The 24,257-nt window shown below is 41.2% G+C and overlaps 1 protein-coding gene across 4 annotated transcripts; it reads left to right on the forward strand.

Annotated features, from left to right (window-relative positions):
- Positions 1 to 435: 435 nt before the first annotated feature.
- Positions 436 to 22,814, forward strand: LOC102699269 (helicase and polymerase-containing protein TEBICHI). 4 transcript variants are annotated; one of them, XM_015842789.2, is made up of 28 exons: positions 436 to 520; positions 618 to 904; positions 999 to 1,149; positions 1,238 to 1,306; positions 1,406 to 2,350; positions 3,596 to 3,660; positions 3,840 to 3,945; positions 4,026 to 4,226; positions 6,172 to 6,372; positions 8,682 to 8,843; positions 8,938 to 9,177; positions 9,411 to 9,623; positions 9,771 to 10,121; positions 10,189 to 10,341; positions 10,871 to 11,080; positions 11,270 to 11,488; positions 11,571 to 11,688; positions 11,932 to 12,920; positions 13,135 to 13,332; positions 13,404 to 13,663; positions 15,209 to 15,398; positions 15,505 to 15,606; positions 15,694 to 16,046; positions 21,310 to 21,418; positions 21,497 to 21,646; positions 21,749 to 21,845; positions 21,930 to 22,092; positions 22,256 to 22,814. In XM_015842789.2, exons 1-27 carry the CDS (start codon positions 485 to 487, stop codon positions 21,998 to 22,000), a joined length of 6,246 nt encoding a protein of 2,081 aa, XP_015698275.1. In that variant the 5' UTR covers positions 436 to 484; the 3' UTR covers positions 22,001 to 22,092; positions 22,256 to 22,814. The 4 variants fall into 4 exon arrangements, with proteins under 4 accessions (XP_015698275.1, XP_040385265.1, XP_040385264.1 ...); XM_040529331.1 differs by having other exon boundaries at positions 22,358 to 22,814; XM_040529330.1 differs by having other exon boundaries at positions 21,930 to 22,087.
- Positions 22,815 to 24,257: the final 1,443 nt, after the last annotated feature.

Below are 24,257 nucleotides of genomic sequence, written 5' to 3' on the forward strand. Positions count from 1 at the left end.
GTTTTAGTTTCAATAAATACCTATGGAAGAGACTAATAGACTAATACAATTTTAGTCTCTTTTAGTCCCTCCTATTTAGATTTTTTAGGACTAAAAGAGACTAAAATAGAGAGATTAATGGATTAGCCATCTAAACCAAAACCAAAGAGGACTAAACCGTTAGCCACCCAATGAAGAGAAAAAAAGGAAAAGAAAAGAAATAGGAAACCCAAACCTTCGTGGGGCTTTTAACTTTTTGCCACTCTTACAGATTTTCATAACAGATTTGCCACTAGACCCAACTGTTATAGACTCATGAGGATCCACATGTCATAAATAGTGGATGACAAATCTGTTTTGACCGCTCGTAAGAGGGGAAAAAGTTAAATTTCTCAACCTTCATAGTGGCCGCCTCTTCCCTCTTCCTCCCGTTCCTCCCCCATTTGAAACGAAAAACCAGCGACCGCCTCGGCGCCTCTCCTCCCCATTCCCCCCGATACCCTCAATGGCGTCGGGCTCCTCTCGAGCCAACATCGACCAGGTAAACCCTAGCGCCGGCGATTCCCTCCTCCCCTCCCCTCCCCTCCTTCTCCCCAACTCCAGACCCTAACGCTCTCCCCGATCCGCCCCCTCCGCAGTTTTTTCCGGCCAAGAAGCGGAGGCCCTCGTCGCGCAAGGACGAGCCGCCGTCCGGGAGCCCGGGGGGCGCGAAGGGGTCCCTGGAAGGATTCCTTGTCCGGTCCCCTTCTGCCGCGCCGCCGCCCACCTCGGGCTCGCCGAGTGGTGGTGGGGACGCGGGCGCCAGAAGGAGCCTCTCCGCGGCGATGGATGTCGATGTCGGCCATCCCGCCTCGGCGGTGGCGAAAGATAAAGGGGATTTGGAGCTGAAGAGAATTGCCATGGAATTCTTGTCCCATTACTGCAGGTATGTCGAATCTTGTGCAAGAACCGTCTCTTTTCTGGTTTTGGTGCCAAGAACCGTCTTGCGCGAAGTTAATGTTTAAATCTTGTTGTTGCAGTGCTATCCCTTCTGTCATGGGTGATGCTGGCAATGGTGAAGCGGACAAGAAGCAGAAGAGGAGTGCGACCCAGTCGTTCTTGGTCCCTTGTAGCAATGCATCTGCCAAGAAGCAGCGGGTTGCTCATTGTGGGGGTCTGGAAGCTCTAAAGGTGGGGGGCGTATACAGTGCTCGTCCGGTTTGGCAATTCTCTATGGGAGTGATACATGAGTTGCAACTTATATTTAGATGTATTGCAGGATGTAGGCCATCAAACACTCTTCCAGGAACAATGTGGCACTCATTATGGTTGCTCGGATGCTCTGGAGGTTTGGTTGATATAAAAAAGAAATTAGTCCGGAATTGTTTTGGAAATTCTCATAGTATTCTTTCTTTTTATGGAATTCTCATAGTGTCCTTATCAGCAGGAATTAGGTGAGGTGGCAAAGGTGAGCAGTGAGGGTTTTGTGGCCTGGCAGCGATGTAGCTTTACCCCAAATACTGGACAGAAGAAGGTTGGATTCTCAACAGCACCTGGGGCTGGGGAGACACCGAGGTCTGTATCCACGAAATCGCTGATCTCACCAGGGGAGGAATTCTGGAATGCAGCAATTGAATTTGCTGATGGCATTTCTGCTCAGGCTGACAAGGGCCTTAGAAGGCCTGAATGTGATGTGGATGACAAGTCATCTTGTGCTGTTGCATTGTGCTCCAAGATTCTTCCCAGATCAGGTCAGGTTGATATCGACTATGAAAAGACAGTAGGCAGCAATGAGACAAAGTACATGGACGAATCTTCAAGTAAAGAAGGATCAGTGGCAGCAAATAGTCATCATGTAAACAGCTCCCCATTGCCTGTGAAGCATTTGGACTTCTTTCATGAGGATGAAATTCAAGTTCCAGGCCTAAAAACTAAACAAAAGGGTGGCACTGTAGATGTGAACCATAAGGGTCAACTGAAGAACAGTAGCTTTCAGAGAGTAGATAATCTCATGCATTCTGTAGATGACATGAACAAAAATACTTCAGACATGCGCATTGATTCTTCAGCTACAACTCATAATGGGCGTTTGTTCAAGTTAACAACTGCAGGAACAAATCATCCAACAAGAGTGGGTGCCAGTGGCTTTAGTCCGACTAAAAGAGACCTCAACCAACTGATCCATAGTGCGGATAAAATGCTTACTGCATGTTCAAATCATGACAAGCCTAACAAAGATTGTACAAATAAATTTGCATCTCAAGAAACGGAAGCCAACACTCCTACTAGCTCAGTTCTCCAGAAGGATCACTCAAAGCTGTCAAGCTGGCTGCCCCCTGAGCTCTGTGCTATATACATGAAAAAGGGCATTTCACAGTTGTATCCTTGGCAGGTTAGCTTTTTCACCATTTTCCTCACAATCTCATGTTGAATGTCGTGCACTTTTGCTAGTGAGCTAGTCATGAACAGAAAAAAAAACATTGTTGCCCTCTAAAGCACAACTGTGTGCGTGTAAGCTAGCAAATTGTATTTGCTACAATGCTCGCAAACAGTAAAATATGACTTTATTGCTAGCTCATTTATGCTAATAAAGTACTACCTCCGTTCCAAAATATATCTATCTTTAGAATAGTGCTAAGCCAAACATTTTAAACTTTGGCTATGAATAACAAAAAAAATAAAAAAAGATCAATCATGTAAGAATGATGTTACTAGATTTATCATTAAACAAACTATCATAATATGCAACCCTTTTTATTTAAAATAACATATTTTCAAAAATATTATTGGTCAATGTAGCATCTCGTTCACAGTGTCCAGACCTAAAGGTAGCTGTATTTTGGAATGGAGGGAGTATATTCTATTCACCAGCTTGAATTAACAACTAATCTCAAGAACTTCTCGTGTTCCATCGAACTTTCTATACTTAGTATGAAGTAAGGGTTATGAATGCCAAAAGGCTACTTCTCCAACTTTATGTGAAGGGATTCATGTAGAAAATTCAAGCCACTATCTTATCCTATGGCTACCACTGCCGTTTGTACTAAACAGTGTGTGGTTTTCTGCTATGTAATGCTTACTGAGACAAGCCTCTCAATTCTCTTTATTTCATCTATTTTAGTGAGCTGATATTACTCGCCTGTCTTAGTTTTTGCACGAGCCAAGTGTTTCCCATTGTTGGGTAGCACATGAACCTAAAAACTCTTCTATTTATTCAACGAAGTATGATTGCTCTCCAATTCTCCATTACTTTCTCGTAAAACATATCTGAACATCATACTGATGGTAGCAATTAAGCTGGGTCATCTTTTGGCTTTTTAAAAGAAAAAGGCAAACGAAAAATAATTTGTGAATAATAGTTTTATATATGTGTTTTTTGAGCGATATAAAAGCGAAGGCTGAAAAATAAACTATGATGTAAAAACACTAAAATCAACTCCAAAAGTTAGAAAATTCAAAATTTGGCTTATAAGCATAAGCAGAAGCGAAAAGATGAGGGCCAAGGTTGTTGCCTTAATAGATTAGTACAATTTTGTTTTAAAGTAACCCTCACATGTTGTCTGTTTTTAAATGCTTCTCGACAGAGGCATTATTGATTGTCTCTCTTATCCGTAGTGTTACATCTTGTATACTGCAGGTGGAATGTTTACTTGTGGAAGGTGTCGTGGAGAAACGCAATCTTGTGTACTGTGCATCTACAAGGTACCTGGAGGTCTTGGATTCTTTTTACTGTTGATAATCTCAGTATCTATATGATTCAGCCCTATTTGTATGGATTGTTTATAAACTTATATCTTTGTTTTAAATGCATAATTCTCTAGATAACACTTGAGTTCTTATTAGTATATTCATGAGAATAATTCCTATTTCATACATTACAGTGCTGGTAAAAGTTTTGTTGCTGAAGTTCTAATGCTGAGACGGATATTGTTCAGTGGAAAGATGGCAATCCTTGTCCTTCCCTATGTGTCAATATGTGCTGAAAAGGTTCTTCCATATTTTTACTAAGCTTACTTTTTGAATGTTTCATCATGTGTGCTTGGGTTGTATAACTAGTTGTTTTTTAGGCTGAACATCTCGAACAACTTCTTGAGCCACTAGGCAGGCATGTTCGTGGCTTCTACGGAAATCAGGGGGGAGGGTCACTTCCTAAAGATACGTCAGTTGCTGTATGTACTATAGAGAAGGCAAATTCTTTGGTAAACAAGTTGTTGGAGGATGGCCGCCTCTCTGAACTTGGTATAATTGTAATAGATGAGCTTCATATGGTAAGTTCATATAAAACCAATTTGCCCTCAAAATTTCTCTTTTCTTAACTTTCATGTTGTCCTTGACTGCTGCTTATGTTTACTTTAATGAGTCCTGGGCATGTGTCCTATTGATGGTGGCTACTCAAAGGTACCAGATATCCTTCTATATCTTCTACCTTTGAGTATGCACCATCAACAGAACTTATTCGAGTGGCAATATGACAAATATCTACTGGTATATTGGGATTTGATTTTCATATTTCAACTAATATACCTTTTGTACACTTAAAAAAGATATATTACATATTGACATTAAGTACATGGATGTAATCATATATAAATAATCCATAGATGAGATAGCTAATTGATATGATTTCCAACAATGCACAAGACATATAAATAAGACAATAACACTAGTTCATCCTAGTCTTATTGTTCTGAAAAGCAGCTGATCTTGTTCCAAGTAAAATGGTTTTGAAAAAGGGAAACTTGGTTTCATACCAACAATATATTACACATGTAGTTTTATACCACTGAAAATTCAGTTCACTTTAATACCATCCAAGTCGTGCTACGTTCAACAAGTGTTCCACAGCTCATGTGAAATACCTGACTTACCGCTGTACGTTCCTGTTACACATCGCTGCTCGGTCAGCTGATGCTGGTGAACTGGTGAGTGAACTGATGAAACGTGCCTTGCTATTATTGTCCACAAGCTAGGTTCAAATGGGGATGTGGAGGTGAGCTGGTAACGTCATGCTACTGAACCTCAGTTTGGTTGGGGATTGCCAACAAGTGGCACAGGGGAGGGGTGGACACAAAATCTGCAGATGAAGGGGTTCTCAGCTTTGAGATCAGTAAGAAATCAAGAATGCCAGGATGTGGTTGGTCCTGTTTCCATGCATTGGTAGGAAGAAGCGGATGTTTGTATCATGTGACAATGGATCTACCAGCATCCACTCTTTGTAGATGATACATCACTCTGGTGTTTGGTTTTGCCCCTGGATTGCTTGTTTTGATTGTGCCGCTGCTTCCCTGCAACTGCAGCTCCTATTCATGTGTAGTTGTTTCCACAATGGATGTATGAGTGCCACGGGGAAGAGCACCATGGGTCGTTGGAGGCCTGCTGCCGCAAGTGCGACATGCTGAATTTTGGGAACGCTAGCCAGCAGCAGAGGTTGGATAAAAAAGAGTAGAGAGATGGATGCACGACCATGATAAGTAAGTTAAATTGGTAAGAGAGAGAGATGCAAGTAAGTTAAATTGCCCACGATAACAGCAAGTGGGCAAATTCACGTGAGTGATGGAAGCAATTTAGGCAGGGAAAGGGGAAAAAAATCAGTGGTATAAACACATCAAATTTTGGTGGTATAAAACCATTTTTCATTTGAAGACATAGCTGTGTCGTCCAATACATTGTAAAGATGGTACTTCAAGAGGACATGCTAATGTAGTATATATAGCATGTACGACTGCCTTGGTTGCTTGGTCAATACTCAATATTTCTTCAGTTGTTTGGAAATTGCAAACTGCAAAATGAATCTCTTCACCTTACAATTGAAGTTGGCCTTTATCATATGAAACATATTATTGTACTATTTTTGTATGAGAAGACGAGTTTACCATCACCATCACCATGCACCAGCAACCTCAAATATGTTTAGTTGGGGATCTGGTCAATGCTTTTGATTGTGGACCAGTCTGGCTTCTCTCAGTGCTTTGGACTTTACTCATAGAACATTTGTTAAGTCTAGCAAAACAGTATTGCTTTCTCTGAAGCATGTGTGCTGTCAAGAATGCTGTATCTCTGGTTCCCAACCCCCAAGTCATGATCTTTTTCTGTTTACCTTCCCCTCATGTCATCTGAAGTTCTTTTGTCCTTCCTTTGGCTCTCTGTTGAAGAATATATGATAATTAGTATATGTGAATATATTATTTTTTTGACATACAATTTGTGTCTTAGGTTGGTGACCAACACCGAGGGTATCTTTTGGAGCTGATGCTGACAAAGCTTCGGTATGCAGCTGGTGAAGGAAATTCAGAATCATCTAGTGCAGAAACCTCAGGTTCTAGCAGTGGGAAGATGGATGCAACTCATGGGTTGCAGATTATTGGTATGAGTGCTACTATGCCCAATGTTGCAGCTGTAGCTGATTGGCTTCAAGTAAGAAAACTTCTGTTGTTTTGTTCATACTAGTATCTACTTTCTAGGGGATGATGTTATCAACCTGAAAACATACTTGCAGTGTACTATCTTATGGTTGGAATTCATCACCATCATTTTGACTAGAATGCATTATTTTATCCAAACTGTCTGATGAAATGCAATAATACAATTCATGTATGCTGAACTAGTGAACTGTGATGTTTCACACGTATATTTTTCTTGAGTTGCTTTCCTTTTTTATGACAACACCCCCATATGTTTTGACTGTACGCTGAAATGAAATACTGTGCAGAGTATACAAGTATAAAAGATGCTGGGAATCATTGCTTTTCTATTGAGGATTCCACTGAATTAGTCTCTTTTTTATAAAAAAGAAATAGGCCGACCTGAGAGGTTGACTTGTAGTGTGTTCACAAGGTGCTGGACGGCTGGACAAATACTGAGTGCATTATTTTGTCCATCGTGTCTTAAGGCCCTTATGGAAGGCATATGAGCTGCACTTGGCTGATGCAACAATCTGATGTTGAGGCTGCAGAATGACAAAAGAATTTACATGTTCTAGTTACACTAACTGATTGTTTTATTTGCTGCTTAAGTGTTTCACTAAAAATCATGTAGAGATATACAATGCTCTACAGCCTTGCAACAGTCATTCGACAAACATATTTAGCAGCCAAGTCATGAATATTGCTATATAAATATGGTATAATAGCCAATCTGGTCCCTCAAGTTTTCCCCAGGGGTCAATTTGGTCCCCAATGTCTCCCTTTAAAAAAAGCTTCCTCCAAGTTTGCCCTTCGGTTAACAGTAGTCCTCAAGACCACTTCAAGTGCCATGCAGGTGACCAACTCAGGGAATCCCCATTGCTGGTATCAAAATTCCCTGAAAAAATTATCATGCCTCTCATTTTATCTATACTCCTTATGTGGAAATTGGGAGGGTTGATGGTAGGTTCTACACTAATGCCTACTCCGGATTTTATGACTGCAAATATGTATGCATGTGTATATATAAAAGTTTACATCTTTGCACGAGTATGCATATATGGTCAATTGATCTCGTATAACTATGTTTATATGTTTTAGATTTGAAGACAATTACTCCCTCGGGTTCCATAATACTTGTTGTTTTGGACAATGTGAAGTCAAACTTCTAGAACGTTGACTATGAATAGCTTTTAAATATTCTGTCCAGATTTGTAGTACTAGGTGGAGTTCCATCCTGTACTAGATAGCTATATTTTGGGACAGAGGGAGTACATTTTTACTAATATTTTTTGTGTGGTATTTTTTACTTTTCTATTGGCATATAGCGTCTGCAATCTGCTTTCTGTTACGCTGATGGAAACCCGCTATCCACTATTTAGTACCTTACTTGTAATATATATATATTGCACACAGAACTGATGCTTGCATTCAAATAGGAAAAAAAGGGAAAACTTATTCTTTTTTTGTAGTTACTAGCTGAATGCCCTTGCTTTGATAAAAGAAAATATACTATGATATTGCTTAAAGTATAAAAATATATTTTCCATGTGTTACACATATTCTCTATAGGGAATATTCACCTTAATTTGATTTTATATGTGGCTATCCATTTAAATTTGATTGTTTTTTAATATTAAGAAGTTTAAGGGGGTATTTTGCAAAATTTACTGGGAGTAGCCAGGTTAGCAGATTCACTTCCACTACTACCTTTATTTTAAAGGATTATAGAAATTCATTAAGAAAATCCTGAAATTGGTTTAGATTATGTAAATTCGTATGTAAGGCTAAGGCTTTGTGATCCTCTATGTTCTTTCCTATGTTGGATGCGAGAGTATAATAAACTTCTCATAGAGAACTTTCCATCTAGGATAACATTAGCTGAGTTGGTTTGTCCATGTGGTGCTTTAGGTGGCCCAAAGACCTTTTTAAACCAAATGACAAACTTGGAGGGCTTGTTTAGACGAAATTAAACGCAAGGTACCAAAGTGACCATCAGCTGAAAGTTGAGAGACCAAAAATTGGGTATTATCTCTACAAATATCTAATGATGTCTGTAAACTGACCAAAGCAATATCAGCTTGATGCATAGCCGAAATTTTTCTCTGTTAGTAGTCTTGTTGATCTTTATCCAGTCTTTTTGTTTATTTCGAAAGGATTTATTCTTGTTTTTTGGTTGTTGACTTGATTTTGTGTCACTGTGTTACCATCTTCCTTGATTATCTTGTTTTGCTAATCCTTGATCTTTCAAGTGGCATTTTACTTTATTGCTAACTCAAATCTGATAATTCATGTGTACCTGATATTCTGATGCATCATCAGGCTGCACTTTACCAAACAGAATTTCGACCAGTTCCGCTGGAGGAGTTTATTAAAGTCGGTAATCAGGTCTTTGATAAAGATATGAACGTTGTTCGCGTGCTTCCAAAAGTAGCTGACCTTGGTGGTAAGGATCCAGACCATATTGTTGAGTTGTGCAATGAGGTAAATTTAATACGTGCTCTTCAATCTCCAGTCATTACTATTTTCTTACTTTATAAAGTACATATGTACACATCTACCTTGTTTTGCTTCCCAGGTTGTTCTACAGGGGCATTCTGTTCTTTTGTTTTGCTCCAGCCGCAAAGGCTGTGAATCAACTGCAAGACACATTGCCAAGTTCTTGAAATCAACTTCTATTGGATCAAGTGATGTTGACTCAGAATTTGCAGATGCCACATGTGCAATTGAAGCCTTGAAGAGGAGTCCTTCTGGGTTAGATCCTGTATTAGAAGAGACCCTTCCTTTTGGAGTTGCATACCATCATGCTGGATTAACGGTATTGTCGTTTTACTGTAATTCCTCATATCATGCTTTGAAAAGTTTGTGGACCATATTTTATGCCATTGTCATTCCCCTAAGCATTCAGAACCTGCACTAATAGCTGAATGGCTTTTTTTACTACATTTTAGTAGAATGCTGTTTGAATTTGTTACTAATTGCTAAAACCATTCCATTTCTTTGGTCATTCCTGTTTCATTCAACTACTGTTACAGCTTTCTCTTTTGGCAGGTTGAAGAGAGGGAGATTGTAGAAACATGCTACCGTAAAGGTCTTGTCAGAGTATTGACTGCCACTTCAACTTTGGCTGCTGGAGTTAACTTGCCTGCCAGACGAGTAATATTTAGGCAACCTAGGATAGGTCGTGACTTCATTGATGGAACTCGCTACAGACAGATGTCTGGTCGTGCTGGCAGAACTGGAATAGATACAAAAGGGGAGAGTGTAAGATATGAAACTTTCATTTATACTTCTTTGGCATGAGGTCAACAGTTTAGTTTTAACTTTTCATTTTTGTATCTGGATTTCTTGTTTTGATCTGTGGCCATTTGGCAACACCATCTATCTAATACTTTGGCATTTGAAATGCAGATACTTCTATGCAAGCCTGAAGAAGTCAAGAGGATTACATGTATTCTTAGAAGTAATTGTCCTCCCTTAGAGTCTTGCCTTTCAGAAGATAAAAACGGAATGACTCATGCAATCATGGAGGTTGTTGCTGGCGGAATTGTGCAAACTGCAAGTGATATCAATCGATATGTGAGGTGTACGCTGCTTAACTCAACTAAACCTTTTGAGGATGTTGTGAAGTCAGCTCAAGACTCCCTTCGTTGGTTATGCCATAAAAGGTTTCTTGAGTGGAATAATGAAAGTAAAATATACTCCACTACACCACTTGGGCGAGCAGCTTTTGGCAGTTCACTTAATCCTGAGGAATCATTGGTAGGTTACTTGTTTTATTCTCGATATTTTTTAATGTAATCTTACCATTATCTATTTCTCACTGTAGGTTGTGCTGGATGATCTTTCAAGGGCAAGAGAAGGCTTTGTTCTGGCATCTGATTTGCATTTGGTTTACCTGGTGACCCCCATAAATGTGGATGTTGAACCTGATTGGGAATTGTATTATGAGAGGTTCATGCAACTTACTTCGCTTGAGCAGGTGCACATATCTTCTTTTGCATCTTAGAATATTTGCTCTCCAACATTTAGTCTGAGCATGTGTGATACTTCCATATTCTATTTATGTTGATTGGAACAATGTGAACTGGATTCTTTTACAAGCTCAAATGATTGTAAACCAATACTGAACTAAGAAAGATCAGCCAGATAAGAAACTATAAAAGAAATAAAGGCATGACACTATCACAGAGTGGTTCTTACTGAATAGGTTATTGTGTATGTTGTCCTTATAGCCTGACAGGCAACCCCTTTTCAATTGAAAATATTTTCTTTTTATTGCTCCTTACCAAAAGGTGAAATAAGATAGCATATTGAAACAATCAGCATGAAGGAAGTGACATAAAACAATATATTGTTTCTTTCTATTTTATTATAAATTTGTAGTTAGTGATGTTATATATCAAATAATATTCATGGGCATCACAAGGACACAAGGCTATGAACTAGATTATGCTGAAACTTACTCTATTTTATCTCTAGTATTGATGTTCGTTGGTAATGTTGCACAGTCAGTTGGCAACAGGGTTGGAGTAATAGAACCATTTTTGATGCACATGGCTCATGGGGCTGCAATGCCTGTTCGTGGAAAGCGTCAGCTCACTGGTATCCGCAACAGATCACCAACTCGAGGTTCTGGTGGAAATGCTCTTATTAATGCACAGACACTTCGAGTGTCTAAACGCTTTTATGTGGCCTTAATGTTGTCAAGGCTTGCACAGGTACAGTTCCTCACTAGCAGATTGTGTTATAAAACAGCTAATTACTATTTATGAAACTTGATAGTTGATCTCTCTCTGCTGTACTAGTAAAGTGCATGACTTTAATTGGTTTAGAATCTTTTTGTATTTGGAAAAATGTAAATATAGTATGGTATTTGAAGCAGGCATTGAATGTATTGTGTCTTTCAGGAAATTCCTGTCACAGATGTTTGTGAGGCATTTAAAGTTGCAAGAGGTATGATTCAAGCCTTACAGGAAAATGCTGGCAGGTTTGCTTCAATGGTTTCTGTGTTTTGTCAGAGACTTGGTTGGCATGATTTAGAAGGCCTTGTTGCTAAGTTCCAAAACCGTGTCTGTTTTGGAGTTAGGGCAGAGATTGCAGAACTTACGTCAATTCCATTTGTCAAGGTTTGTTTATGTCACTGCATGCACGGTATAGGCATTGCCGCATCATATATTCTTACTTATTTTTATATGTAATGGGATGCAGGGCTCACGTGCCAGGGCTCTCTATAAGTCTGGTTTGCGTACTCCTGTTGCCATTGCTGAAGCATCTATTCCTGAAATTGCAAAGGCTCTTTTTGAATCTTCTACTTGGTCTGGCCAAGGTATAACTATGCTTAGACTTTCTATTAAAATGTTTTGTGTATGTTGTGTTACTTACGGAGACTTAGTATTACTGTATGGTCCATAATGACATTCCTTTATGTTTTCTACTCCTGTTTTCCTCATTTGTGTTCAACATTCTGGATCAGTTTACTATCAAGTGGTTAGATACTTAGATTCATCATGTTAATCTATTTCTTGTGCATTTTCTTGTCTTGTCTAATAATATCTTTTCAATTGACTAGATGATTCTGGTTTACGGCGAATGCAATTGGGTATTGCCAAGAAGATAAAAAATGGAGCTCGCAAAATAGTTCTTGAGGAGGCAGAAGCAGCTAGGGTAGCGGCATTCTCAGCTTTCAAGTCACTTGGTGTACAAGTTCCTCAGTTCACTACACCTCTACTCTCAACTATCGACGAACCTCCAACTCGAGATAACATGGTTTCTCATGGCAGAGGTCAAGCTAAGTGCCATGATCCCACTTTAGGGATGCATGGTAGCGGTGATAGAAATATATGCTTTAGCTATGGTGCTCAAAGGGCTTCAGCAGAGAGTGCTTTAGGGAACGATATGCACCCTGGTTCTTCCAAACAAATAACAGAGAGTGCAGGAATAGCCAATAATGTCAACATCAGTGTCCAAGAAGCATCACCTTTGTCCACAGGAACTATTGATAAATTGAGTAGCAGAAATGTGGCTGACAAAGGCCCTGTTAATGCATATAATTTCCCAGGAGGGTTTGACAGTTTTCTTGATCAATGGTCTACTGTTAGTGAGTTTTCTTTTGATCTTCATTATGTTAAGAAATCAATTAAATCATCTTCAATCTTTTTCGATATTCTTGGTTTAGCTGTCTGTTGGGAAAATTCACCTGTCTACTACTGCAACTTTCCAAAAGACCTCATGATAGCTGGTAGCAATGATTCCATTGAAATGTGGGAGGAACTAACAAGGAGATGGAACCGGATAATTGAAATTATGCGACGAAACAATGTGAAAAAAATGACGTGGAACTTGAAGGTCGAGATTCAAGCATTGAAGTATCCATGTGTTTCTTGTCAACGACTTGCTAGGCTTCATCTTGACTACAAAATGTTGAAGAATGTTGAAGTACTGGACAACTTGTATGTGTTTCTACCACCAATTTCTGTCCACAGTGGATTGGACATATGCTTGGTGGCATGGGTTCTCTGGCCTGACGAGGAAAGTAAAACAGTGCCAAATCTTGAGAAGGTATAATAATCTTATGCTGTGATCTATAGACACACTTGTTTTCCTCCAAATGTATGAACTTTCATGAAAATCACTTTCAAGCTTAACATTGCTCAATGATTTGTTAATTTCTTGACAGAAAATTGATGCTGAATATCAGTAAATGTAATGTCACATGGCTCCGAAAATCTATTGTTTTTGTAATCTCACATTCTCACTTGATTTTGTTAAGTAGTTAGTGAAGAGACGACTACACCATGAAGCTGCAGCAGCTGCAACTCGAGATGGTAGATGGAGAAATCAGATGCACAAAGCAGCTCATAATGGTTGCTGTCGGCGTGCTGCGCAGACACGGGCACTGGGTTCTGTTTTGAGGAAATTACTTGTTTCTCATAATCTCAATGGTTTGCTAGAGACAATTGAGGGTCCATTGGTATGTCCTACGCCCTGGCCAAATGATTATTATAAAATGCTTTGACATTCACATTAAATTTGTTTGGGTAGGTGAATGTTCTTGCTGATATGGAACTTTGGGGAATTGGTGCTGACATGGATGCATGTCTCCATGCGAGGCATATCATAATAAAAAAGCTGAAAGAACTAGAGAAAGAAGCATATAAATTAGCGGGAAAGAGTTTCTCGCTAAATTCAACTGCTGATATTGCTGACATTCTTTATACACACCTAAAACTGCCAGCTCCGAAAGGTTGTGAGAAAGGAAAGTTGCATCCTAGCACCAACAAGCAGTCCCTAGACCATCTAAGGTATTTGTCATGTGCGTCATTTCTGGGCATTGTGAATTTGTTATTTTCGCAACAGTGTTCTTTTTCCCTTCTAATGCTGCCGGTCACAAACTTTACATGATTCAGGCATTTTTGAAAATTAAAGTATTTTTCCTTGTATATCTAGTCTCAGGCATTATTATGTAGCTGTATACTTGCAGCCATGTCCAATCTAATCTCAGCCACGGTTTGCAACAAATTCCCAGGCTGAAACCGACCCACCCCCTAGGCGGTACGGTGATAATCACCGATTATCGCGCAAAAATTACTCAAATTTGAATCAAAACAGTTCGAATGGAGCCGTGGCGGTTTGGGTGTGAAAATCGTGTGATATGTCGTGATTATCACGATATGTTAACAAATAATCGTGGTGGAATGATCAATATTGATAATCGCAGTGGCATGATCAATATTGATAATCGTGATTTGGGAGTGAAAATCACGTGATATGTTGTGATTTATCGCGATATATAAGCCGATAATCGCGGAGGAATGATCAACATCGATGATCGTGTTTTATATGTTGATAATCCTGGTGGCACAATCAATATTGATAATCATAAGGATTGCACCTATAATTGCACTTTTTTTTTGTAATATACTAATATCTCCTAGTAAATGCTGTTTTCACAACTAGTTAAAAAATTGCCTCTCTAGTTTTTATTTATTTATTCAAATATAATTCACTTTCTGACCATAATTCAATGCTACATGTGTTAGTTTTGAAAAATTTCTTCACCGCAAGGTTCTAAAAGTGAGAACTATCACCACATCTTTTTTTGGATTTTGACCAGTTTTCTTTTAAAAAAAAATGGAAATCTTGCAAAATTTGGCAAACCCTACCGCAGCTTACCGAAGCTGTGCCCTGACGGCTCACGCGGTAATTGTCGCGATTGTAGCAGTTTTGTGTACCCTGGTCTCTACATATCGAAGATGACATTATGATGTTGTCTTGGTCTAAGCTGGAATTATTGGGGATTTGGGGTGCCATCACATTGTAGTGTTTCTTGATTTTCTTCTAGACAATCAACATGAGCCATGCCTGGCAATTTATCTACCAGTTAGAGTGGTGCCGACATGTTTGGCTTGGTGCTTTAAAAAGTTATAGTGAAATGAGGTTCATGGATGAAAATAAATTTTATGGCTTTCAGAATGCCATGACAATGCTAGCTCAGAATTTATTGAAATGCCAATGTACTGGCCAGGGAAACTTTATTACATGTTACTGCTTTATATTCTTTGATTCTGCACTGTGCAACTTGCTTATGGAATTTCTTTGTTTGCACTGGTAACAATAAGGTTTCGGTAACTGGGGATAAGAATTCCTCTTGTTGAACTTCTATTGTAGATAATCATTTCTTCTAATGTACAGTGTATTTTTGCTGTTTATTTGGGAATTGACACATAATCTCAGTCGACAGTGATATAGGAACATGTAATGTTGGCAAAACTAAATTTAATCAATATTTAGGAACACTTTGGTTTGTTCACTTTTAATATTAAGTGTCTTATGCTCTTCTTATTCAGGGATCAACATCCAATTATATCAGTAATTAAGGAACACAGAACACTAGCAAAACTGTTGAATGGTACGCTGGGGTCCATTTGCTCACGAGCTCAGTTGTGCAGCAAATCACAAAGGTACATCATACAAGGAAATTGGCTCCAGACATCAACTGCCACTGGCCGTCTATCAATGGAAGAGCCCAATCTCCAGGTTATTACATTATTATTAGTGTTCTGTATATAACATGATCAATTCATAGCAATTATTGATTGTATATTTTGCTCAGAAAAATAACTGACTGAACTATTCTCTGTAGTGTGTTGAGCACTTGCTGGATTTCACAACATTGAAGAATGATTATGATTCAACGGTTGATCATCATGAAATCAATGCTCGTGATTTTTTCGTTCCCACTAGAGTAATCTCAATCAACAATTGTTTTGTGCTGTATATATTTTCCTTTTAACAAGTAGGATAATTTTGTGGTCTCCTTTCTTTTTGCTAGGAGAATTGGTTGCTGATAACTGCTGATTACTCACAGATTGAGCTGCGTTTAATGGCTCATTTTTCTAAAGATCCCACATTGATTGAATTGTTAAATAAACCAGATGGTGATGTATTTACTATGATTACTTCAAGATGGTCTGGTAAAGAAGAGTCATTGATCTGTTCAAAGGAAAGAGAGACCACAAAAAGATTTATTTACGGCATCCTCTATGGAATGGGTGCCAACTCTCTAGCAGAACAACTTCAATGCAGCCCAGAGGATGCTGCACAGAAAATCCAAAGTTTTAAGAGGTTCTTTCCTGGTGTCTCTTCATGGCTACACGAAGCTGTGGCATCATGTCGCCAGAAAGGGTTAGTTTGCTTTGCATTGCTATTTCTTCCTTTTATAATCTGATATCTGTTCCCTTTGATTTTTTTGGGGGGCTGAAACATTAGGGGTAGACCCTACTGGAAATATTTATAGCAGTTTTAGGCACCATGCTGGATGTTGCCAAGGCACCCAATTAGCTACAGGTTGCAGTACTTTAAGAGTGGCGATATTTTACGTGGGTGTCTTCTCATTACCCATATGTGTTTTTGAGACAAATTCTGAAATGCATATTGGGCCATCTACTGTTACCAAAGTTTCACCTATTGAGATATAGATGAGCAATGTTTTCACGTAGGAACATATGGTATTTCCTTTTTGTTGCATTTTGAACCTGATGGAATAAGTCTTTGTGGTCTTATAGTCCTTTTTTTGGTCTTTGTATTCCTTTAGCATCTAGGACTAGTATCTTTTGACTAGTTTTCAGCTTTTAGGTCAGCCACTTGGTGCTATAAATATGTATCCCCGACCCCTTAGGTTGGTATGGCATTGTGTGAGGAATAAACAAGAAAATTGCCCCAACTCCTGTCATCCTCTCTAGATGAGAGTAACACTTGTGCTACTAATATCTAGTATCAGAGCTGCCCTTGCTGCTGCTGCTGCGGTCTGTGCCGCTGCTCGCCTGCGCTCTTGCGCTGCAGCAAGCTCGGCGTCCTGCTGACGCTGTGTGCTCGTGGCGCCTGAACGCCGAGACTGTCCATCAGACATGGCGCGCCTCTGGGGGGCTGCTGCGTGGAGAAGGGAAAGGGGAAGGAGGAGCAGCCGGTGCTGTTGCTCGTGGTGGTGGTGGCTGAGTGCTTACTCGAGCTTGGGAAGGGGAGGAGCGAGAGATGTTCAACCTACAGGAAAATATGGCTCTGATACTAGATGTTAGTATCTCAATTGTTACTCACACTGATGAGAGGATGACACTCAAACTTGGGGCAATTTTCTGTTTACTTATCACCAAATGTCATACCTTCCCGGGGGAGGGTGGATATATATTTATAGCTGTATTCTAGCCAAAAGGATGTTGTCCTAGAGCATCCTAACAACCTGTCCTAGAGCATCCTAACAAGCTGTCCTAGATGCTGTCCTAGTAACTGAAAGCTGAAAAAGCAAGGGTAGGGCACCACAAGACCAAGACCAAACAGCCCAAGACTTATTCCTTTAGGAGCTTGCCGACCTCCCTCGTGGTCACCACGCGAGCACCCTTAAGTGGGTGTTCAACCGGAAGAGGGATGAAGTCAGAGCCATCGTCAAGCACAAGGCTCACTTGGTGGCACGTGGTTTCATGCAGTGGGAGGGGATTGACTTCGACGATACCTTCGCCCCCGTGGCAGGGATTTCGTGCGATTCCTTACAAGGTGCTACGCCTGCACAAGGCCTTCTACGGCTTGCGGCAGGCCCCAAGGGCATGGAATGCCAAGCTGGATTCCACGCTCAAGGGGATGGGCTTCAAGCAAAGCCTGCTCGAGGCGGCCATCTACCGGCGGGGTAGTGGAGGAAATGCCCTGATCACCGTCATCAAAGATGCGAAGGTGGCGGTGTTCAAGGAAGAGATTAAGGCCACCTTTCAGATGAGTGACATGGGGCCTCTCTCCTACCTAGGGATAGAGGTGCACCAGGACGACTCCGGGATCACGCTTCGACAAAACCGCCTATGCCAAGCGCGTTGTTGAGCTAGCTGGACTCATTGACTGCAACCCAGCTCTCACTCCGATGGAGGAGGTTGAAGCTGAGCCGCGACAACACGATAGAGGTGGACGCTGAAGTCCCAGGGAGAGCCTAGAGGGGGTGGGGGGTAAATAGGTGTCCTGAAAAATTTCTTTGAAATGGTCAGTACAGAGACCGGACCGGACCGTCCAGACCAATGGCCGGACCGTCCGGTCGGCACTCTTGGGTTGGGCCGTCCGGGTTAGAACACCGGACTGTCCGGTCAATGGGAACAACATACCTGGAGGTTTCCTTTCCCTGTGAAGTTCCTGAGAACGTGAGGATGTGAGGTGATGGTGTGCAGAAAATAAACACAGGACAATCATAGAAACAGAAAGAACATCGAAACTACAAAAGTGAATACATGAGAGATTTATCCCGAAGTTCGGATCTTTCGATCCTACTCCGTTAAGGCGCTCCTACAAGCGGGATCTCTCTCGATCCTTTCCCTCTCTTGGCTTCCTCTCACAAGGCCAACACGGGTCTCCGAATTCACACCTAAAGACTAGCAACCCCTTCGATCGACCACGAAGGTCAAGATCAAGGCGGCTTGCCTAGCCCTAGGTTGCAATACGCTTTACCCTGCAGCCCTCTATAAGAAAGCACAAGAACCCACTAACACTCTTTTACCTTTTTCCTTGTGGAGGTTAGGCAACAACCTTCACAAACTTGCTCCCGGGCGACACCTATCCGTCTAGGAGATCAATCTCCAAGAGTAATAGGTCACCTTGACTCCACATGCATCCATCAATCACCCGAGAAAGAACACTTATCACTCACTGACCTAAACACTCTCCTTAAGATATGATTCAACGGGTAATCTCTCTAGGAAGTGTTTTGGGTTAGTGGAGAGGCTTGAGAGGTGCTAAACTTGTCTTAGCAACCAGTGAAATCAAACAGAAAGCCTCACCAACAGCTAGATCTCAAGGGGGCCTTATATAGACTGGCAGACGTCACATAGCCGTTGGAAAAGATACCTAACTGGACATTCCGGCTAGGGGGCCGGACCGTCTGGCCGACACTTAGCTCACTTTGAGCAGGGGCCGGACCAAGGTCCGGACCGTCCTGCCACCGGACTGTTCGGCCAGGGGCCTGGACCGTCCGGTCCCTGCTGCTTAGCAACAAACCTTCGCTCAACATAGACTTAACCCTAAACACTCTTGGATGCATGCTGAGCTTCTGGTGACCCCTCTTAATAGACAAAAATAAAAACTTTTTCGAATGCTTTCGTCTTTGTAGAACCGTCGCTTCGGATCACACATGCATCAAGTCGCATAATCCTTCAATTTAATTGATCTCATCTTCTCTGCAATCTCAACTCATTAGCCTACACATGCTTGGCTAGCATTGTCATTAATCATCTAAAACTTTGTTTAGGGGCTAGATGCACTTTCAGACGCTACTCAATACCGACGTCTTGTGGGGAGCCTTTGCTACCTCGCCAACACATGGTTGGACTTGGCATTCTCTGTCGGCTACTTTAGTCGGTTCATGCAACGACCGACAACAGAGCACCAACAGGCTGTGAAGAGGATCATCCGCTACGTTGCGGGGACTCTCGACAACAGTCTCTACTACCCGAGGTGCCCTGGAGAGGCACGCTTCATCGGGTATAGCGACAGTGACCATGCCAATGACATCGACACCAGCAAGAGCACGAGCGGGATTCTCTTTTTCCTCGACAAGTGTCTCATTAACTGGCAGTCGGTCAAGCAACAGGTGGTGGCCCTGTCCAGCTGTGAGGCCGAGTACAAAGCAGCCTCACCGCTTCAACCCAGGCGCTCTGGCTTGCTCGAGTACTTGGTGATCTCCTCGGCAGAGACACTGGAGCGGTGGAGCTCAGGGTGGACACCAAGTGGACAGCAAGTCCACTCTGGCCCTTGCAAAGAATTGAGCAAGCACATCCGGGTGAGGTACCACTTCATCTGAGGCTACTTGGAGGAAGGGAGCATCAAGACGAGCTACATCAACACCAAGAACCAGCTTACAGACCTGCTCACCAAGCCCCTTGGGAGGATCAAGTTCCTTAAGCTTTGGTCCACTACCGGGATGGTCCAACTTTCCCATAAGACAACGCACAAGACTTAGGGTGAGAATGATGGAATAAGTTTTTGTGGTCTTATGGTCCTTTTTTTGGTCTTTGTTAGGGCTGGACGAAAAGCTCGTGGCTCGGTAGCTCACTCAGCTCGTGGCTAGCTCAGTTTGGCTCAACTCGACTCGTTTCAATTTCTTAACGAGCCAAGCCACCATTTTAGCTTGTTTGCGATAACAAGCCAGCTTGAGCTGGCTCGCGAGCTACTCGTGAGCTAAACGAGCCGCATCAAAGTAATTTTCTAGATTATTTTGTGCCTTGATACTTATAATTTAAGCAATCTTGATCATGAAATTAAATTTAGATTATGTTTTCATATTTTAATTAAATTTACATTATATTTTTTATATTTATATTTTTATGGTAATTGTAAATTTACAGTGCAAAGAATTCATGTAAATGTCGTGGCTTGCGAGCCTAACAAGCTAGCTCGAGTTGGCTAACGAGCCGAGCCGAGCTAGCTCGTTAACCAAACGAACTATAACGAGCCGAGCCGGTATCCAGCCTTAGTCTTTGTATTCCTTTAGCATCTAGGACTAGCATCTTCTAGGACAACATCTAGGACTACCATCTTTTGACTAGTTTTCAGCTTTTAGGACAGCCACTTGGTGCTATAAATATGTATCCCCACCCTCTTAGGTTGGTATGGTATTGTGTGAGGAATAAACAAGAAAATTACCCCAACTCATAGTTTCATCCTCTCTAGATGAGAGTAACACTTCTGCTACTAGCAGAACCAATCTCCTCCACCCTCACTCTCTTTTCTTCCTTAGCTCTGTACCCCCTCATCCTTGATCAACGGCAGCATGATGTGAGGTGAGGAGGATGGGGACTGGGGCATTTGGCAACCGACAGATGTATGAGGTGATAGGGTGGCGACATGATGAGTAGTCAGCTGCTGCTACCTGAGCATGGCACACCTGGCTGGATTCAGGAGGTCCTGAAAGGAAATATAGCTAGGTCAACTAGTTTGAACTAGTTTCAGTTAGAAGATGAAGTCAACTTGTGGCATGCTTGTGTTTGTGATTTTGACGAGTGTGGTGGCAATCTAGTTATGCATGATGGTTAATACAATTCTGCTTTCCAAGTTAACCAACATAACACACATTTTCTGGTGGTTCACAATGAGGATGCATCTAATATCAAAAGCTGAGACAACCTTAAAGAAGAAGAAGAAACTGCTAACAAATGGGTGAATAGGTGCATCTAATTCAGTTAACCTACAACCAGCTCAGGAGGTGTAGGCACCAGTGCAATGAGAAGAAAAGTGGTACAATACGCATGATGTTGCCTACCAATATGTCCTATAGTAATATTGTCCACCCCACATGAAAGGCGCATCTGTGCTTTCAGCTCATGTATTGAAGTAGATATCTTATAAACCATGGATCTTTCACTTGAGCTGCTGCTACCCACATGTCGATACTTAAAGGTAGAGCCTAAGCTATTATCACTTTCAGGTATGTGGAGACCTTAATGGGAAGGAGACGTTTTCTTTCAAAAATAACAGTTGGAAATAGCAAGGAGAAAGCCAAGGCACAGAGACAAGCAGTTAATTCTATTTGTCAGGTAATAGAGCAAACATCTTTCTTAAGCTGCTAGTTTCTTAATTCACTGCAATCAGTACTAAAGTGCAAGTATTTGCAGGGTTCTGCAGCTGATATTATCAAGGTGGCTATGATTAAAGTTCACTCTGTAATTACAAATGGGAGAATGATGGGAACTACAGATGATTTCACTGATGAGGTTATGCAGAAATTTTCAGAAATCAGAGGCCGCTGTCACCTTATTTTGCAGGTATTTGATGAAGCTGTCATCAAATTTCTATTTTTCATTACTGTTCTGCTACTCTGCTGGTGTACTGTGTGGATAATTGTAATATTTTGTTCCGCTTTTTAGGTGCATGATGAATTGGTGCTTGAAGTTGATCCGTGTATGGTAGCAGAGGCTGGAAGGTTACTGCAGACAGTCATGGGGAACGCAGCTTCACTTTTAGGTATCACTTTCAACCTGAAAAACAAAGTATGCTAGTTTTCATGTTCCAGGTGAAAATTGAATTCCTATTTGTTTCTTTCCCCAGTGCCTTTACGCACTAAAATAAAGGTCGGGAAAACTTGGGGTTCTCTAGAACCCTTCCATCCAGAACCTTGACGCAATTGTGAAGGCTTCTTTGGTGCAAGGTCCCAGGAAAATATTTCTGTTAATGAGAAGGGCTAAAAAGTCATCGCCGTTGGTTGGGTGAGGTTGTTTTGCAAACTTCTTTGAACCTATGATTGATCTGCCAAATTCCACTTTGGATTCAAACTTGCTGTAGCGCGACGCGATTGATTCATTATTTCATACTACCTTCCAAATTTGATTTAAAATATTTTTTCTCTGCTATCTCTAAAATTTAACTTGAACCAGGTCATTGATTCTTGTTCTCTTTCTCCATGGATTTGGTTGTGTGCCTCGCCTTGAATCTTTGTAAAACAAGTTACAGTGATGGATTCCATTGTTGACGATCAGGGTTGAAGAACAGGCCACAACGGTTGACTGAAGCTGCGGACCCAATGCACGTTTGGTGTATCATATTGTCCATATAGTGTTCGCATGTGCCGGCAAGGAGAACACCTCAAGAGGAAATCCCCTGTGCATACACAGTATGCTGTAAATAAACGATTGAAAGAGTAGGGGCTTGCTCAATCTTTTTATCCCCTGATGTATTCATTGTGTATATATAACTGATTTGTAAAGGCATGTTGTATTATATAGGAGAGTAACATCGACCGTTGCTCATTTTTTGCATTGTGCTTGTATAGGTTGCAGTCGAACAATTTTTTTGTGGGTCGAATTGAATTCCATATAGGAGTACTTGGTGTTCAATGCATAATGCCATAATGTGTTAAGACTTGAAGTTGTCGTTGAGCGAAGAGATTTGAAATAGGGAGGACGCCAAAGCAACAAATTTACGTTCGAGGGCAGTATGCTACTGGGCTATCCTATGTCTCTTTGGCAATTTCAAGCATCTCAAACAAATAAGTTTTGCCGTATGCAAAGCTGGTGTTCTTACCCTTTTTTTCTTTCTTTTGAGATGGAAAAGGATTTCCATTAACTGATTGGTCTGGGTTCTGGAAAAATTTCAGGAAGCATCACCTTGAGGGAAAAAAATTCTATGGGGCTGGGCCTGGAAGCCTAATCAGCGAGGCCCCGCTTAGATTTTTGTCACATGGGATACACACATCTTAAAGCACAATTAATCTCTAATTTAATTTTGTGATTCTTTATCCCGTATCACTCTATGTATATGAGTATACGCCTCGTACGTACTCGCCGTAAAAAGGAAAGACATCCCACGCGATTCCGCTACGTGATCTGACGCAGCTCGCGACGTCGCCGTCTTGCTCGCCGTAGCAACCGCGACGTCGCCGTCCTGCACGCCGTAGCAACGAGGAACCTCCACAGCCAGCATTGGCATCGTGATCTTTGCATCCTTGACCATGGAATCTGGTATGGTGGCACAGCGCACACATCATATTCCCTAATTATGCGATCTGCTACGCCCTAATACGCAGCGACGCCATCATATTCGTCGGAGCAATGGAGACAACCAGCAGTACGGTAAGCTGTTCATCCTTCACCAAACTCATGGATTCATCACCCTCGATGGTTACGCATGGATCGGTGATCTTGACGGTGGCTTCGTCGCCCTCGACGATGGTTCACGCATTGACGATCTTGACAACTCCAACGTTGACTGCTTCTACGTCGATTGAATTGAAGAGTTTGTGTCCATCAGTTTCAGTTGCACCCACATACACACATGTACATCAGCATTTGTCAACCTCTGTTGCACCTGCATCGATGAACACACATGTACAACAACTGCTACCAGCTTTGGAAGTACAAGCATCTACGGTAGCACATGATTCAACAGTTAGCACAATGTCTATTTCAAGCACACTAGCATGTGCTGATGAGGTAACGCATTGCTTTAAACATATGCTTGTATATTATGCAGACTCCTTTAGAAAAAGCAAGACCAATGCAATTTCTTTTTGTACTTACTACAGGTGGATAATGAAAATTGTGAAGGTATCGTTGTCCCTAAAGAAGGAATGATTTTTGAATCAGAAGATAAGGCATATAATTTTTACAATTTATATGCTGGTAAGGTTGGATTTAGTATTCAAAAGAGTCACTCAAAGCTAAGAAGAGATGGCACCATATATCAAAAACACATTGTTTGCAGCAATGAAGGAGAACGAGGTACTCATTCCTCACATGATACTAAAAACGAAAATGCTAACACCATGTCATCATGTAGTGCTGATGAGGCATTCTCAGTTTCTTGGCTCCTCGCACTAAATACTTCCTATGGTAAAGTCGTCCGTCCGCCACCGCCGAGTAACTACCATAACTACTAAGC

The sequence above is a fragment of the Oryza brachyantha genome, chromosome 12, assembly GCF_000231095.2.
Source record: "Oryza brachyantha chromosome 12, ObraRS2, whole genome shotgun sequence".
Classification (NCBI taxonomy): Eukaryota; Viridiplantae; Streptophyta; class Magnoliopsida; order Poales; family Poaceae; genus Oryza; species Oryza brachyantha.